The sequence below is a fragment of the Phacochoerus africanus genome, chromosome 2 (genome assembly GCF_016906955.1).
Source record: "Phacochoerus africanus isolate WHEZ1 chromosome 2, ROS_Pafr_v1, whole genome shotgun sequence".
NCBI classification, from domain to species: Eukaryota; Metazoa; Chordata; class Mammalia; order Artiodactyla; family Suidae; genus Phacochoerus; species Phacochoerus africanus.
The window spans coordinates 142,353,602-142,368,825 of NC_062545.1; the positions used below are offsets into that span (position 1 = coordinate 142,353,602).

General features: G+C 42.7%; 1 protein-coding gene across 3 annotated transcripts in view; it reads right to left on the reverse strand.

Annotated features, from left to right (window-relative positions):
* Positions 1-6,217: 6,217 nt before the first annotated feature.
* The window catches only part of GABRA5 (gamma-aminobutyric acid type A receptor subunit alpha5), an 89,384-nt gene continuing 80,377 nt past the window's right edge, over positions 6,218-15,224 (reverse strand). For all 3 annotated transcript variants that reach the window (XM_047769458.1, XM_047769459.1, XM_047769460.1), the window contains 2 exons: positions 11,923-12,134; positions 6,218-7,500 (listed from right to left, as the gene is read on the reverse strand). In XM_047769458.1, the coding sequence (XP_047625414.1) occupies positions 7,198-7,500; positions 11,923-12,134 (515 nt within the window). In that variant the 3' untranslated portion in view covers positions 6,218-7,197. The remainder of the gene's footprint in view (positions 7,501-11,922; positions 12,135-15,224) is intronic.

Sequence of the window (15,224 nt, forward strand, 5' to 3'; positions counted from 1 at the left end):
TCTTTTCTATTACATTTACCTATGAAATTACTTTTACTGGTCTTCTTACTTTGTATGGATTTAAGCTGCCACCTAACATCATATATTTTCAACTTGAAATACTTTTGCTATTTTTGGTAAATTTGGTCTATAATAGATTAATTCACTCCATTTTTATTCACCCAAGGATGTCTATTTCAGTTGCTTTTTCGAAGGATAACTTTGTTTGATATAGGAGTTTTGACCATTATTTCATCAAATGTTTTTCTTCTTTATCTTTCTTCTAGGATTCCTGTTTCCTGCACACTGGTCTATTTGATGGTGTTTCATGGATGTCCTGCTCTGTTCATTTTATTCTCTATAATTTCTTTCTGTTCCTCAGACTGAATAATCTCCATTTACTTATTTTCAAGTTTGCTGGTTCTTTCTTCTGCTTCCTCAAATCCAATACAGAGGCCCACTTGCGAATTTTTCACTTCATTCCTTTCTTTTTGCTTTTCTAGGGCCACACCCGGGGCATTTGGAAGTTCCCAGGCTAGGGGTCAAATTGGAGCCGCAGCTGGCAGCCACAGTCACAGCCACAGCAACACCAGATCTGAGGCATGTCTGTAATACATGTCTGCTACTACAGCTCGCAGCAATGCCGGATCCATAACCCACTGAGCCAGGCCAGGGATCAAACCCACATCCTCGTAGATACTGGTCGGGTTCATTATCTCTGAGCCACAATGGGAACTTCTTATTTTTTATTTAAGTTACTATACTACTTAACTACAGAATTTCTAGTTGGTTCTTTTTAGAAGTGACATCTAGGAGTTCCTATCATGGCTCAGTGATAATGAACCCAACTAGTATCCATGAAGACATAGGTTTGATCCCTGGTCTTGCTCAGTGGATTAAGGATCTGGCATTGCCTCAAGCTGTGGTGTAGGTCAGAGGTGTGGCTCAGATCTGGCCTTGCTGTGATTGTGGTGTAGGCCAGCAGCTACATCTCTGATTTGACCCCAAGCCTGGGAACTTGCATATGCCACAGGTGTGGTCCCCAAAAGACAATAAAAACAACAAATCTACCTACTATAGGGCTAATTAGCTCAAGTGGTTAGTATGTGGTGCTGATAAAGTCTATCTACTGAGTTGAACATTTGGGTATCCTTGGGGTCCATTTTTTTCAATTGTTTTGTTTCCTGTATATAGGCTATACTTCCTTGTTTCTTTGCATATCTCATATTTGTTGAAATTAAAGCATTTGTTGAAAACTAAACATACTAGACATATGTATGAAATCCAATCATACATCCCTTCTTCCCAATTATTTGTTGTTGTACTTTCATTGTCATTGGGGGTTCTATTTGTTTTTTTGTTTGTTTGTTTGTTTAGTAACTTTCCATTTCTGTAGTGTTTGTATTTCCTATAGTGTGAAAATCTCTGTTTGTTTTAATTTTGTTTAATTTTTAGTCTTGGCTCCCTAGGTGTCATTCCTGGATCAGCATAGCTCTCTGTGCTCTTTCCTGACTCTTCATATAGCCCTGAACATGGACACAACCTTCCAGATCCCTGGGAATGTGCCAGAGGTTTTCATAGTCTACCTTGAACATATGAGTCCCTACATTAGCTTTTAAATTTTTTGGCTAGCTCTTTTTAGCCCCAGCTTATTTCACAGCCCTAGGAAGCTGTAGTGTTTACCTTCCCTGACTGCTACTGGATGTCTGTTTTTTCAACAATGCCCTGGGAACAAAGCTTTTCCTTGGAGTTCCAAGTCAGGCCAAATAGTAGCAAACCTGGAGTTTCCATGTGGCTCAGCGAGTCAAGGACCTGATGGTGTCACTGCTATGGCTCAGGTCACTGCTGTGGTGCAGGTTTGATCCCTGACCTGGGAACTTTTGCATGCTGTGCCTGTGGCCAAAAATAATAACAGTGGCAAAGTTTTGGGGAAGGGGCTTTCTGTGGAGTTCCAAATTAAGTTAACTCCCACGGGAGGCAGCAAACTGCTGGTCTTCATGGCACCATGCCAAGGAGCTGGTAAGGAGGTGGGAGTATCTTTAAGTTAAAACGTCATAGTCCTTAGGGTTCCTCCTGTGGCTCAGTGGGTTAAGAAACTGATATAGTGTCTGTGAGAATGTGGCTTTGATCTCTGCCCTTGCTCAGTTGGTTAAGGATCCAGCGTTACCACAAGCTGTGGTCACAGATGCGGCTTGGATCAAGTGTTGCTGTTGCTGTGGTGTAGGCCTAGCTGTAGCTCTGGTTAGACCCCCTAGCCCAAGGATTTCCATATACTACAGGTGCAACTTTAGAAAGAAAAAAAAATGCCATAGTCTTCACTTCTAACTGAGGTTCAGTAGATTTTCTTCAATAAAGTTTTTTTTTTTTTTGGTCTTTTTAGGGCCACACCCTTGACATATGAAAGTTCCCAGGCTAAGGATCTATTTGGAGCTGTAGCTGCAGGGCCTATGCCACAGCCACAGCAACTCGGGATCTGAGCCACGTCTGTGACCTACACCACAGCTCATAGCAACTCTGGATCCTTCACCCACTGAGCGAGGCCAAGGATCAAACCCACATCCTCATGGATACTAGTTGGGTTTGTTCTGAGCCACCATGGGAACTCCCAACAAACCCTTTCAATTTGTTGTGTGCCTTTAATTAAATTTCCAGAGTTCTGAAATTGTTGCTTTTGACAATCTCACCAGAGCTGTCATTGCTTTCTGAGAGGAGATGTATCAAGGTAATCACTCCAGCTCTGAGTAATAAATAACACAGCCACTTTATAACTAAAGGGTTGGTCTCTTGTCAAGCTGTTGTTGTGGGTTGTGTGTGGGTTGTGTGTCCACTGTTGTTATGTCAAACATGGATAGCTTTGTAAAACCCCTTAAATTTTTACTCCATAAACTCTTAAAGACATATTTTCTTTGGGTGGGATATCCAAAGAAGTTTCATCACATCCAGTCCTCTCACTTTCCAATATTCTTTCCCCCCATTGGTTCACATTCGCTGAGCACCTGTTAATGTCCTGGAATAGTATTGGCTGCTAAGGAGACAGTGGTAGCAACACTAAGAATTCAGAACAAATTAGACTTAGATTAGTGTATTGAGTCAATTAAAGCTCATTTCAGATTTTCCTTTCTAAGGCCATAATTTTCAAAATATAGTATCTGATCTTGAGTTTTACTTTAAATTTGAACTCAGAAAAACTAGAGAAACCTGTTTTTTTTTTTTCTTCAGACTTTTATATTAGGGAAATTCTAGGCAGTAAATATTTTTAAACTACAAATTTCCATAAAGAACCCATGTTTATTTTAAAAATAAGCTACATAACCACTGAGATTGGAGTTAAGTCTATTGAAAATGACACTGACAAACAGATAATCATGCAAATCTCTGATGAAATGAACTTTTTGCACACTTCAAAAACATTACCTTACATCACTGCAAACCTGGCAAGTAATTGCAATGATCAGAGTAATTCATATTCAAATACTCACCATGTTTGCTCATGGCATTGCTTGTCCCAGATGTGCTGGTATTGTAAAAGACATGAAGGCTAATTTTTAAATATTTAAAATACTGTTTTCACTGAGGGAACGATGGCATTTCCAATTAAAAAACGAAAAGTTCTTTTTGATTTGAAGCTGCTTCTTACAATGGAGGCACATTGATTGAAGATTTATGTCATTGTAGTTACGTTTTCCCCTTGAGGTAGAGCTCCCTTCCCAGTGCAGTCATTTAGATCTTCTGGAAGGAGCAATCCCATCCAGACACAGGCTCTAGTCCATCAGTGCTTCTCTCTCTCTCCTCCCTGCATCCTTGCTCCCTCCTCTCTCAGATGGGAAGAGTGCTACCTCCACGGGTCCTTTCAAGCAAGAGGAGTTTCTAAGATCACAGAAGCACAGCACTTTAATATAAGCAGGAACAGCCTTAAAGGTTACATTTTCAGTGTAAAAACTATTCTCTAGGGCATTCTTCATAATCACTCAACCAGTGCTTAAAGCAAGATTTCCCCATTTTAGGTTACATTTTGGTTCTAAATCCACTTCCACCTGGAAGCAATTGCATGGTGTTCTGAACCCAGAATTAGAAGCTATGAGAATTGAAATCCAGGCCTGAGTTTTCTCCTAAGGTGTGATAAGATTGGAGCCAATGGATTAACCTCTTTGGGTTTCAACATCCTTGTTTGTAAAATAGAGTTTTCTCATTTACTGCACCCTTTTTCCCTAACTTATCCCAAAGGAGACATAGAGCATTATTTCTAAAGAATTAATGTAACAAATAGGTTAGAAGATTTGCTATTTCCTTGTCAATCTTCAACGCAGGGTGTTGCTGTACCATTTAAACTATGATAGTTACTTTAGAAATATTTGAACCCAATTATTGTATACGAGCATTATGTTAACCTTAGCCATAGCCTCCCTTAGATAGACCCATCACTTCCTGAGAAATAGGGAAATAATACTTATTGCAGACTTTTTAGAATATTCTGTCTTTCTATTTATGGTGATGTCAAAAGAGATACATTTAAATATTCTGGTTCTAAAGTAGGGCGCTGTAATTTATAATTGTTTTCAAAAAATTTAATTTCTTGCCTAGTTATTTTTCCCAAGGTGATTATTATGTCCTCATTAAAAATAATAAACACTGAAATATCTACAAAACAAAATCAGCAGAACTAATGTGATCTTTTTCACTAAATATTCATCACATTTAAGACTGAGCAGCACGTAAATGCAGTAGGTACATCTTCAAACTGGAATTTACCTAGTAGAACTCCTAGGGTTTCCAGTAACAAAGGCTAGACTTAAGAAAATTATTGCAACCTGATATGGAAAACATCATTTCCCATTAGGATTGAGATGTTTAAAGTGAGCATTTGGGAGTTCCCCTTGTGGCTTAGTGGGTTATGAACCCAACTAGTGTTCGTGAGGTTGCGGGTTCAATCCCTGGCCTCGTTCAGTGGGTTAAGGATCCAGTATTGCTGTGCGCTGTGGCATAGGTTGCAGACGTGACTCGGATCCTGAGTTGCTGTGGCCATGGTGTAGGCCAGCGGCTGTAGCTGAACCCCTAGCCTGGGAACTTGCGCAAGTGTGGCCCTAAAGAACAATAACAAAAAAAGTGAGCATTTGGATGTACAGCTTTTTAGACCTAACCTATAGTATATTTTTTTTCCAAAGTACAATACAAAGCAAAACTGTAAAAACCATATAAGAGAAATATAAATTAGTAGTTAATGACGACAGAAGTTCCAGTGTCATCTTTGGCTCTGCCTTTGGTTTTAACCAATTTTATGCTATGATATATTGGAAAGCACACACCTAGTTATACAAATATAGCACCACTAGAAATACAGAAATGGTTCTTGTGTGAATTTTTAAATGCACCTTTTTTGTTGTTGACCTTTACCTTCCTACTATGAGAGCCTGAAACCAGTCATAGAAGGGACAATGGAACAAGAGATGCCAAAAATGGGCACCTGTCTTTTTGAATAATGTAGTAGTTCTGTGCATCTCTCATAATACACTGGTAAAATATAATATCTGACCTTGAATTCTGTGAAAAGGTTTTTCAGGATAAGTACTTGGAGTTTTCAGTGAATGGATGCTACAGGCATTTCTAATGACCATTTATATTCAAGACAAAATACTTCTGAATATCTGCCTATACTTGTGTCCATGGCCATTTCCTTGTCTGTGTCCACCAAACACAGTGAGGTGGATGGGTTTTAAAGAAAAGGATACCATTAAGTAGTCAATCTAGGAAGGACTAATTTTGATACCCTTATCATAATGTCCCTTTTATAATTCCAAGCGAGTCACAAAAGAGGCAGGAAGTATTTATTTTATACATGTTGTTCCTGGATACTTCCTCCAACAGTAAGTAGATGGTCTACATGCAGTACTTTGCATCACTGTTCACTAACAGCAAAAGGAAAGGCATGTCACCTTGACCACAGCAAGAACCCACCTTGGGAACACCTTCAGATATGGCTCTATCAAGCAAAGACCCAGGGGGTCTGTACCATGGAGACATATGTGTTGGAAAGAAATTTTGATTTTACCTATTTGCCTCACTGTGGTTGAAGTCAGCTTTCTTTCTACATGCTTCCCAAAGGAATGAGATTGGAATAGAGGTGAGCAGCCAAGTAAGAACTTTTTCCCCAAGCAACTTCATGACGGGTTTCGTTTACATCATTTTGAGGAAATGAGTCCAACCACCAAAATATGAATTTTTTCCTTCAGAAGAATGACATTTATCCACAGGATCAGTTTGGTTTTTATTTTTTAATGAACATTTAAGATTCATCTACAAAAGCCAACAGAGCAATAAGTCAATCATGAAACATATACAGGGAAATAAGATGGAAAATAACTCAGTTACAATTTTTCACCACTGATGCACTACGCACTGGCGGCAGTGAGGTGTGGTCAGTGTTTCAGATAGTGGACACTCAGGCCAAATGCCAAGACTGTCATCACACTACTTTTTGTTTTAAGATCTTTTCCTCCTTGGTCATTGTTTTGTTAGCAGTGTGGGATTCAGGGGGAGAGAAGTAAGTTTCTTCTACTGCCCCCCCCAAAAAGATTTTTTTAAGCAGTTAAATTTTTTTCTTGGGGGAATATTTTATCTGTTAATCTAACATAACATATAATTCAGTTATTAAATGTCTGCATCAATATTTGTTTTATCTATGTCTGAATGTAAGATCATGCAGCGCTCTTCATTTCAGAACAGTAAGAATTATCAAAGGCAATTAGTTTTGTACACAAATGCCCACAGTTTCCTTTTTAATGAAAAATGTGCTCTTTGCGATATTTGTTTCTTGTGAGAGCTTGTCAAGTAATAATCATGGAGCATTTCCTAAAATATTTATTTGCTGGGAAAATTTGTATGAAATGATATTGAAGTATAAAAAACATTGTTAGGTAACACTTGGAACAGTTAAAAATATACTCCTTTGTAAACTATCAATGTAAGATACTGAGCGTCTGAGTGTCAGAGTCATTGTCTCCTGTTTTTCTAGAAAGTAGTTTGATTTTTATCAATGGAACATCTTTGAAACATCTGACATTATATATAGAAACATCAAGGCAATATTATTTGTACAGATTATTCAACATGCAAACATTTCCTGAAAGATAGTGCCCAAACCTGGGAGGTCCCCCAAGCTCAACCTCTCCTTGGTACCTGTCACTCAACGTATGGCTCTCTTGGAGATGGGAGTATGGCAGGTCATTTTGGAGAGGTAGCCCCTTTAATCACCGGCTCCCTATTCAAATATGTTGCCCAGTAAACAAGGTTGAAAGTGCCAAAGAGGACTGGGAATATAATTCGGGACATTTTGTCAATCTTGCTGATGCTGTTGTAAGTCTTTTTGTTTTCAGAAGTCTTGTCTTCAGAAGGTTTGACTGAGACTGAAGATGCATTTGAGGTTCCTGCGGAGGTCTGCTCCTTTGGGATGTTTGGGGGGTGGGTCATCTTCCCAGTAGTATAAGCATTTGTTGACTTATTTAGTGTAAGTTCACGCTCCTTTTTCTGCAAAAATATAAGAAGAATGTAAGGGCATGCCCCTTGCAGGCAACAGTCAGTTCACTTCTAAAGGTTCCAAAGGTTTATCTCTCAAAAAAGAGAGGGTGGGGTTGGGGGGAGGGACAGATAGATCAGCTTGGCAGAGAGCAGCCATCCACAGACTTCTAAGCCTAGAACTGCACATGGCCAACCTTGGATGTGAAATCCTAGAACAGGCAAAACACCTTATGGTAGAAAAATTTGGAACAATGGTTACCTTAGTTGAGATGGGAACGGAACCGAGTAGGACAGGGTATGGTGAACTTTCTAGAGTGGTGGTGATGTTCTCTATCTTGATAGGGATTTGAGTTATACTGGCAAATGCTTATCAAAACTTAGCAAATGTACTGTTAAGATTTCTGCATTTCACACTACGTAAGTTTTGCTTCAAAAGAATCAAACAACGAACAAATACTGAACTCTAGTTAGTGATATGCTTGCTGAAGTATTTAGTGTGAAATGCACTGCCATCTGACATTTACTTTGAAATACAGAAAAAAAATAAGATACATTGACAGATGGATTGAGGATGGTGGATGAATGAATGGATAAATAGATTTTAGGTAGCACAGATACATAGTTAAACAGATAGATAGATAGATAGATAATAGGTAGATAGGCAGTAATTATAAGCATAGTAAAATGCTAATGATAGACTGGTTTTCATTTTGCAATTCCATTTTTTTTTTGGCCACAGCCACAGGATGTGGAAATTCCCAGCCCAGGAATTAACCCACACCACAGCAGTGACCCAAGCTGTTTCAGCGACAACACTGGATCCTTAACCCACTGAGGTACGAGAACTCTCAATTCTTTAAACATTGCTGTAGGTCTGAAAATTTGTATGACAGAATGTTGAAAAAAAATCCTGTTCCTTTACCAAAGTAACATAATCTCATTAAATAAATTTGGAAAACACATAAATATTAAAGAAAATATATCATCATCTAAAAAAGATATCTGTAGCCCCTTATTTGAAACAGCATTTTTTTGGTCTTTTTTTTTTAGGGCTGCACCTGCGGCATATGGAGGTTCCCAGGCTAGGGGTCCAATAGGAGCTGTTGCCTCTGGCCTATACCACAGCCACGCCAGATCTGAGCTGCATCTGCAACCCACACCACAGCCCATGGCAACACGGGATCCTCAACCCACTGAGTGAGGCCAGGGATCGAACCCACGACCCCATGGTTCCTAGTCGGATTCTTTTCCACTGTGCCACAAAGGGAACACTGAAATAGCATTATTCACACTAGCAAGATACAGTAACAACTTAAGTGTCCATCAATGGATGAATGGTTAAACAAAATATAATATGCGCATATATATGCATATATGGAATACTATTCAGCCACAAAAAAGAAGAAAATCCTGCCATTTCCAACAATAGATGAACCTTGACGGCATGATGCTAAATGAAATGTCAGACAGAGAAAAACAAATACTGTATGATTTCACTAATTTGTGGAATCTAAGTAAACAAACAAAATCTGAACTCATAGATACAGAGAACAGACTGGTTGTTGCCAGGGGTGGGGAGTGGTGAGGGGAGCAAAATGGCTGAAGGTGATCAAAAAGTACAAACTTCCAGTTATAAAATAAATAAGCTGTGGGAGTTCCCATCATGACTCAGCGGCTAATGAACCTGACTAGCATTCATGGGGATGTGGGTTCAATCCCTGGCCTCGCTCAGTGAGTTAAGGATCTGGTATTGCTGTGAGCTATGGTGTAGGTCTCAGATGCGGTCAGATCCTGAGTCGCTATGGCTGTGGCATAGGCCGGTGGCTACAGCTCCAATTGGATTCCTAGCCTGAGAACATACATATGCCATGAGTGCAGCCCTAAAAAGACAAAAAGGCAAAAAAAAAAAAAATCTGGAGTTCCTTGGTGGCTCAGTGGGTTAAGGATTCCACTTTGTCACTGCTGTAGCAGTGGGATCTATCCCTGGCCTGGGAACTTCTGAATGCCACGGGCATGGCCTCTAAAAATAAGTTCTGGGGATGTAATGCACAGCGTGGTGACACTAGTTTAAAAAAAGAGAAAGAAAATATACTCGCCATTAAAAATATGTGAAAGATAAAACACAGAAGGGAAGTTCAGGGAGCAAGGAGCAAAAAGAAGCAGTGAAAAGCGAAGTGGTGTAAGAGCACAGACTGACCCAGGTGCAGGGTGAACAATGCCCCAGGGCCACAGCCAGGGTGGCCAGAGCTTCAGACCAGAGCAGGGCCTGGGGGCCACTCTGTGCAACACCCAGCATCTTGGCTGGGTTGCCAGAATAAGTGCACCAGGCAGAGGGACTGGCCCATTGAAGGCTTGGCATGGCCTCATCTCTGAATACAACCAGGACAGAGCAGACACTTTAGGAGGGGGTGGTGGGTCTGGGTTGTGGGCATTTCCTACAGGAAAGGGGAGGCAGCAAGCAGCATGGGGCTCAGAGCAGCCTTGGTAGTCCTGGACACATGCCTCTGGCCCTCCTTCCCGGGTGATAGGCAGCCCTACCCTGGGCAGGTAGCTAGGAGACAGCACCCCCTCACCCCACCCTACCATGGTCAACTTCAACCTCTTCCTCTGACCTTTCACAGGTATTCACCCCTCACAATGGCCCTGCACCCCAAGCTCTGAAGATTCCCACATGCAACAGTGGTGAACACAGTCCAGGGTTCAGGTTTTCTCTATTTGTAAATGAAAGCTAGTTCATGCCACAAAGCTGATGCCAGCTTATGGATTTTTGCCCATCATCTTGTCTAGCAGTGGGATCCACCTGCTGGGATGCCTGCAGACTCCCCGATGCCTCTTCCACTGGCCTAAGGGGTGGATCTCCAGCACCGCAGCCCTGAGGGAACAACACTTCCTCTTCTAGAAGATCAGAGCTAACCTGGGATTCGATGAGCCATGTTACCCACCCTGCCTGCAGGTATGCAGTTCAGATCTATGACGAGCAGCAGGGACAATGAGGCTGAACGTGACAGTGATAGCAGCCCATTCAAGGACATTCTAGGACTCTCCATGGCCTTGTGGGTTTCACCTTCTTCCTAAACTCACAGACACAAACCTGGTGGTCTCGATCCCTGCAATACCTCCCAGCTGGTCTCCCCCCTCAGGGAGGCCACCTCCAGTCCACCGTCGCCCAGGCCCTTAGCAAACATTTACTTTCCGGCAACACAGTGCTAGCTGTTGGGATACCCCCTCTCCCCAGGCTCCATTCATGTCTGTCCCCCGACAGACATTCCTCCATGCTCCACCAGCCTGGGACAGGTAGGTCCACGCATGGTCTGAAGGTGGTCTGCTTCTGCAACCTTCTCCCAGCTCCCCAACCATCTGCTGCCATCTGCTCATGCCCCCCCACCCCCAAACACACCCATTTGTGAGATTCCTGCTCTTCAAGGCCCTCCCTCCCAGGGAGCTGGGCCTGGAAGAGGGTCTTTCTTCAGTGACTGAAACCCGGACTCCTGGAGTTTGGAGGTGGCAAGAACGAGAAGGGCCAGGTCAAGTCAGAACTTTCGCAACGCTGACTTTTCACAAGAAAAGAAGTGCAGTGAGGAATGTGAAACCAAGCGTGGATGGTGGGTGAGCCCAGCTGAGTGTCCTCAGCAGCAGTGGGGTGTGCTGATGAAACCACAGGTTTGGGGCCCAGTTTCCCATAAGATTCTCCAAGAACTCCCTTTGGGACGTTTTCCAAAGTAGTGTTGAAATTTCACTTTCAAGTCCATTCTGGTCACACCGGCCTGCACGTCTCTCAGAGAAAGGACTCGTTTGTTTTAGGCATGAGCTGATGGGCACTTTACCATGTGCTATTTATTTTTCAGTCCATGTATGTTATTCTCATTTGCCCAAGGACCTGGTTCAGTCTGGAATGTTGTACAAACTTTTTTTAGCCTCAGGCACCAATCTCCCTCTCAGTCCTCAACACTTAATTGCTTTGAACAGAGGAATGCTTCTCACAATAACTTGTGCACATCATTGAAGCGAGCCAGATCATCTCATCAGCAGAACTGTGCTGCTTCCAGTAAGTCGAAGGCTCTCTCTGTGACCTTCGGCCTCCTTGCAGAAGGCACACTGCGTGGTGAAGTGGCAAAAGGGTGAGCAGAAGATTCAAAATTGATAGGCAGTCCCTGAACAGACAGAAGGGACCTTAGCAAAAGTAACAGGTCTGCATATGAACAAGCCCAAACCATTCCTATGACATCAGCCCTTTCACCTGAATGAAGATGGGTGATTCCAGATAAATTTAAAACAGGACCTGCTGTAACACTTCGTAAGGACCTGGACTGTAAGAAAAGGCATCACTTTTCAGCGGGAGGGATGTAGGGAAGAGAAACACCTGTCTTATATTGGGGCATAAAACCAGGCACGCTTCCTCTGGAGTAAGGAGGAGGAGAATGAAGTTGGTACCTTGATCTTGGCTGCTTCCAAGGCTTTTTTGCCATCCCAGGCCCAGCCTCTCTTTGTGAAATAGTTGACTGTGGCAAACTCTATCAGCGCAGAGAACACAAAAGCATAGCACACGGCTATGAACCAGTCCATGGCCGTCGCATAAGCCACTTTGGGCAGAGAGTTCCGGGCACTGATACTGAGGGTCGTCATGGTCAGCACCGTGGTCACTCCTGTGGTTGTCAATGACAGAGGTGAGGGGGAGACAATGGGAACAAGGATCAGTGTCAGCACCGGACCCCAGTGTAATACCCCTGGACCTTACAAAGACAGAAAGGAACTGTCACTCCAACCCTCTAGCCCAAATTCCCCTCTCACTTCATGATTTTCATAGCACAACACATTTGTGCATTTAAAGCACTGCTTAATTTATTTACCTTATCAATCATCTCCTTTCTCTAGAATATAAATCAAAGAAGGCAGGGAATTGTGTCTGATTCACGCACATATCCTAGCCCTGTCTCTATTGTCCAGACCTGAGCCCTGCAGACATCTAGTGCTCTTGAACAAGGATGGGTCAGAGGAGTGGGGCTTCTTCATGGCTCCAAGGCAAGTCTAGCTGAGAAGGGCAAGGGTGTCCCCAAGGCTCCATGAAAGCCCTTCACAAAGTCTCACTGTGTACCTTGCATACCTGGGCTCCAGCCAGCTGATGAGACAGGCTTGTTTTCTCATGGACCAATGCAGCCTGAAGATGCCAAGGACCCAAGGGCAACAGAAGCACCATGTCTGAATCTGGGTCTCAGCACTTCACTTCCTCTAAGGAACCAGGTCATTTTGAGGCTGCCCTGTGAGTTGCTTGTGGCCATTTGCCTTGTCTTCTGGGGAAATCCAAAGTAACCTCACAGCAAGTCTGGATCCTTGGAGGAGGATGTCCCTCTAATTATTCATTTTCTTTTTAGGGCCACACCTGCAGCATATGGAAGTTCCCAGGCCAGGGGTCGAATAGGAGCTGCAGCTGCGAATAGGAGCTGCAGCTGTGAGCCTACACCGCAGCCACAGTAACATTGGATCTGAGCCACATCTGGGATCTACACTACGGCTTACAGCAACGCCAGATCCTTAACCCACTGAGTAAGGCCAGGGATCGAATCCACATCCTCAAGGATACTATGTCAGGTTCTTAACCTGCTAAGCCACAATGGAACTCAGGGATGTCCCTCTAGGATGAACAGATGATAGGCCCCTATCAGGTGTCTTCTGAGGGCCAGACTCTGACCTAAGCCATATTCTGGATGGGGTCATTATCCCCATCTTGCAGATGAAGAGCTTAAAAGATTTAAAAATTGTTTATAGGAAGTTCCCTGGTGGCTCAGCAGGTTAAGGACTCTGACTCTGTTGTTACTGCTGTAACTTAGGTTCAAACCTGGTCCAGGAACTTCCACATGCCAAGGATGCAGCTAAAAAAAAAAAAAATTTGTAATATACTTGAGTTCACCAGTTGGCAAGTGAGTAGCTCTACTGGGATCCAGGTCTGCTGAACCCTTACTGCCCACATAGTGTCCACATGCTCTGTGCCTTTCTTCTTATCATGGTTTTGTTTGCACAAGGGTGCAATCCACCTGTTATGCATTGAATTGAACCCCCGCCAAAATTCACAAGACGAAGTCCTAATGTCACCTTACTTGGAAATATGGTCTTTACAGAAGTTATCAAGTTAAAATGAGGTCATTAGAGTAATGACCAATGACCAATCCAATATGGCTGGTATCACACACACACACACACACACACACACTCGGAGAACACCATGTGAAGACTGGAGTTATGCTGCCACAAGCCACGAAACTACCAGAAACTTGGAGAGAAGCCGAGAACAGAGCCTTCTCTCATAGCCCTCAGAAGAAACTAACTCTGCTGATCGTGAACTTGTAGGCTCCAGAACTGTGAGACAGTTATTTTCTATTGCTTAACCCCCATGTGTGGTACTTTGTTAGAACAGCCCTAGGAAACCAATGCAGTATCAAAAGAGTATCATGGGGCTGGTGGTCACAGCAGCTTAGTCTCCATTCGATGACATCCTTTCATATTTATATATACTCACTGACCATAGTACTGTGCATGGAATTAGTGCTTAATGAGAAATCAGTAGGCATCTTTGATTTTTCTTAGAAATCCAGTTAATCATTGTGCTGAGGAGAAGTGCGGTGGGCATGACCTTGAACAAGCTTCTTGTGTTTCCTCAGGTCCTTCGACATCCTAATATGCACTGAGAATATCCAAGAGGAAACATACTAGAATATGAAGTGTTCTCCAAACTAAATTTTTTTCATTGCCCACCTACTAACGTTCTCCTAAGAGCTGGGAGAGCACTGCCTGGCTACGAGCTGACCTCCACACCTCCCTGAAGCCTTCCTGAAGCTAAATTTGGTGAGGCAGGGGAAGATGCCCATGTGATTCCAGATAGAGCAGTGGTGAGCCAACAGCACTCCTGGGTCCTCACTCAAAACCCCCAGGACCCTCAGCTTCCTCCACCTCTAGGAGCACTAGGGGGAAATGCAGGCCAAGCCTTCTTTCTTTGGAAAGGAAAGTGCAACAGGAAGAGCTGATGTGAGAACTGCATTTTACAGTTTAGAAAGATGAGAGCATCAGAGTTCCCATAGTGGCTCAGAGGTAACGAACCCGACTAGTATCCATGAGGATGCGGGTTCGATCCGTGGCCTCCCTCAGAGGGTTAAGGATCTGGTGTTGCCATGAGCTGTGTAGGTTGCAGACATGGCTTGGATCCCATGTTGCTGTGGCCGTGGCATAGGCCTGCAGCTGCTCAACCCCTAGCCTGGGAACTTCCATTATGCTGCGGGTGCGGCCCTAAAAAGCAAAAAAAGAAAAAAGGAAAAAAAAAAAAAGAAAGATGTGAGCATCTATTACAACTGACCTTCAAAATTCCTTTTAAGATCACTACCTGAATTTGATAAAATGAGCTTCCTGGTAAGAGTCAAAATTCAGTTGTGACCGCTGTGCCAAGATGCCTCCTGAGATCTTGCTATCCTACTTGATTTATGTCTCAGGAATGTTAGATAATATCGTTCTAGATTCTTATCATATATAAAATATATATATATATGTACATTTATACATGATATTTTATATATATACAATTTATTACTATTGTATCGCAAGTAACATATTGATTGCCACTAAGGGGTTAATTTTGAAGAGGCATGCACATTTTTAAGATGCGCCTGATAATACAGAAAACAGTCCTTCATGAGACCTGTGAAGATGCTGCGACAAAATCTCACAGATTGCTGGCAATTTCAAACCTC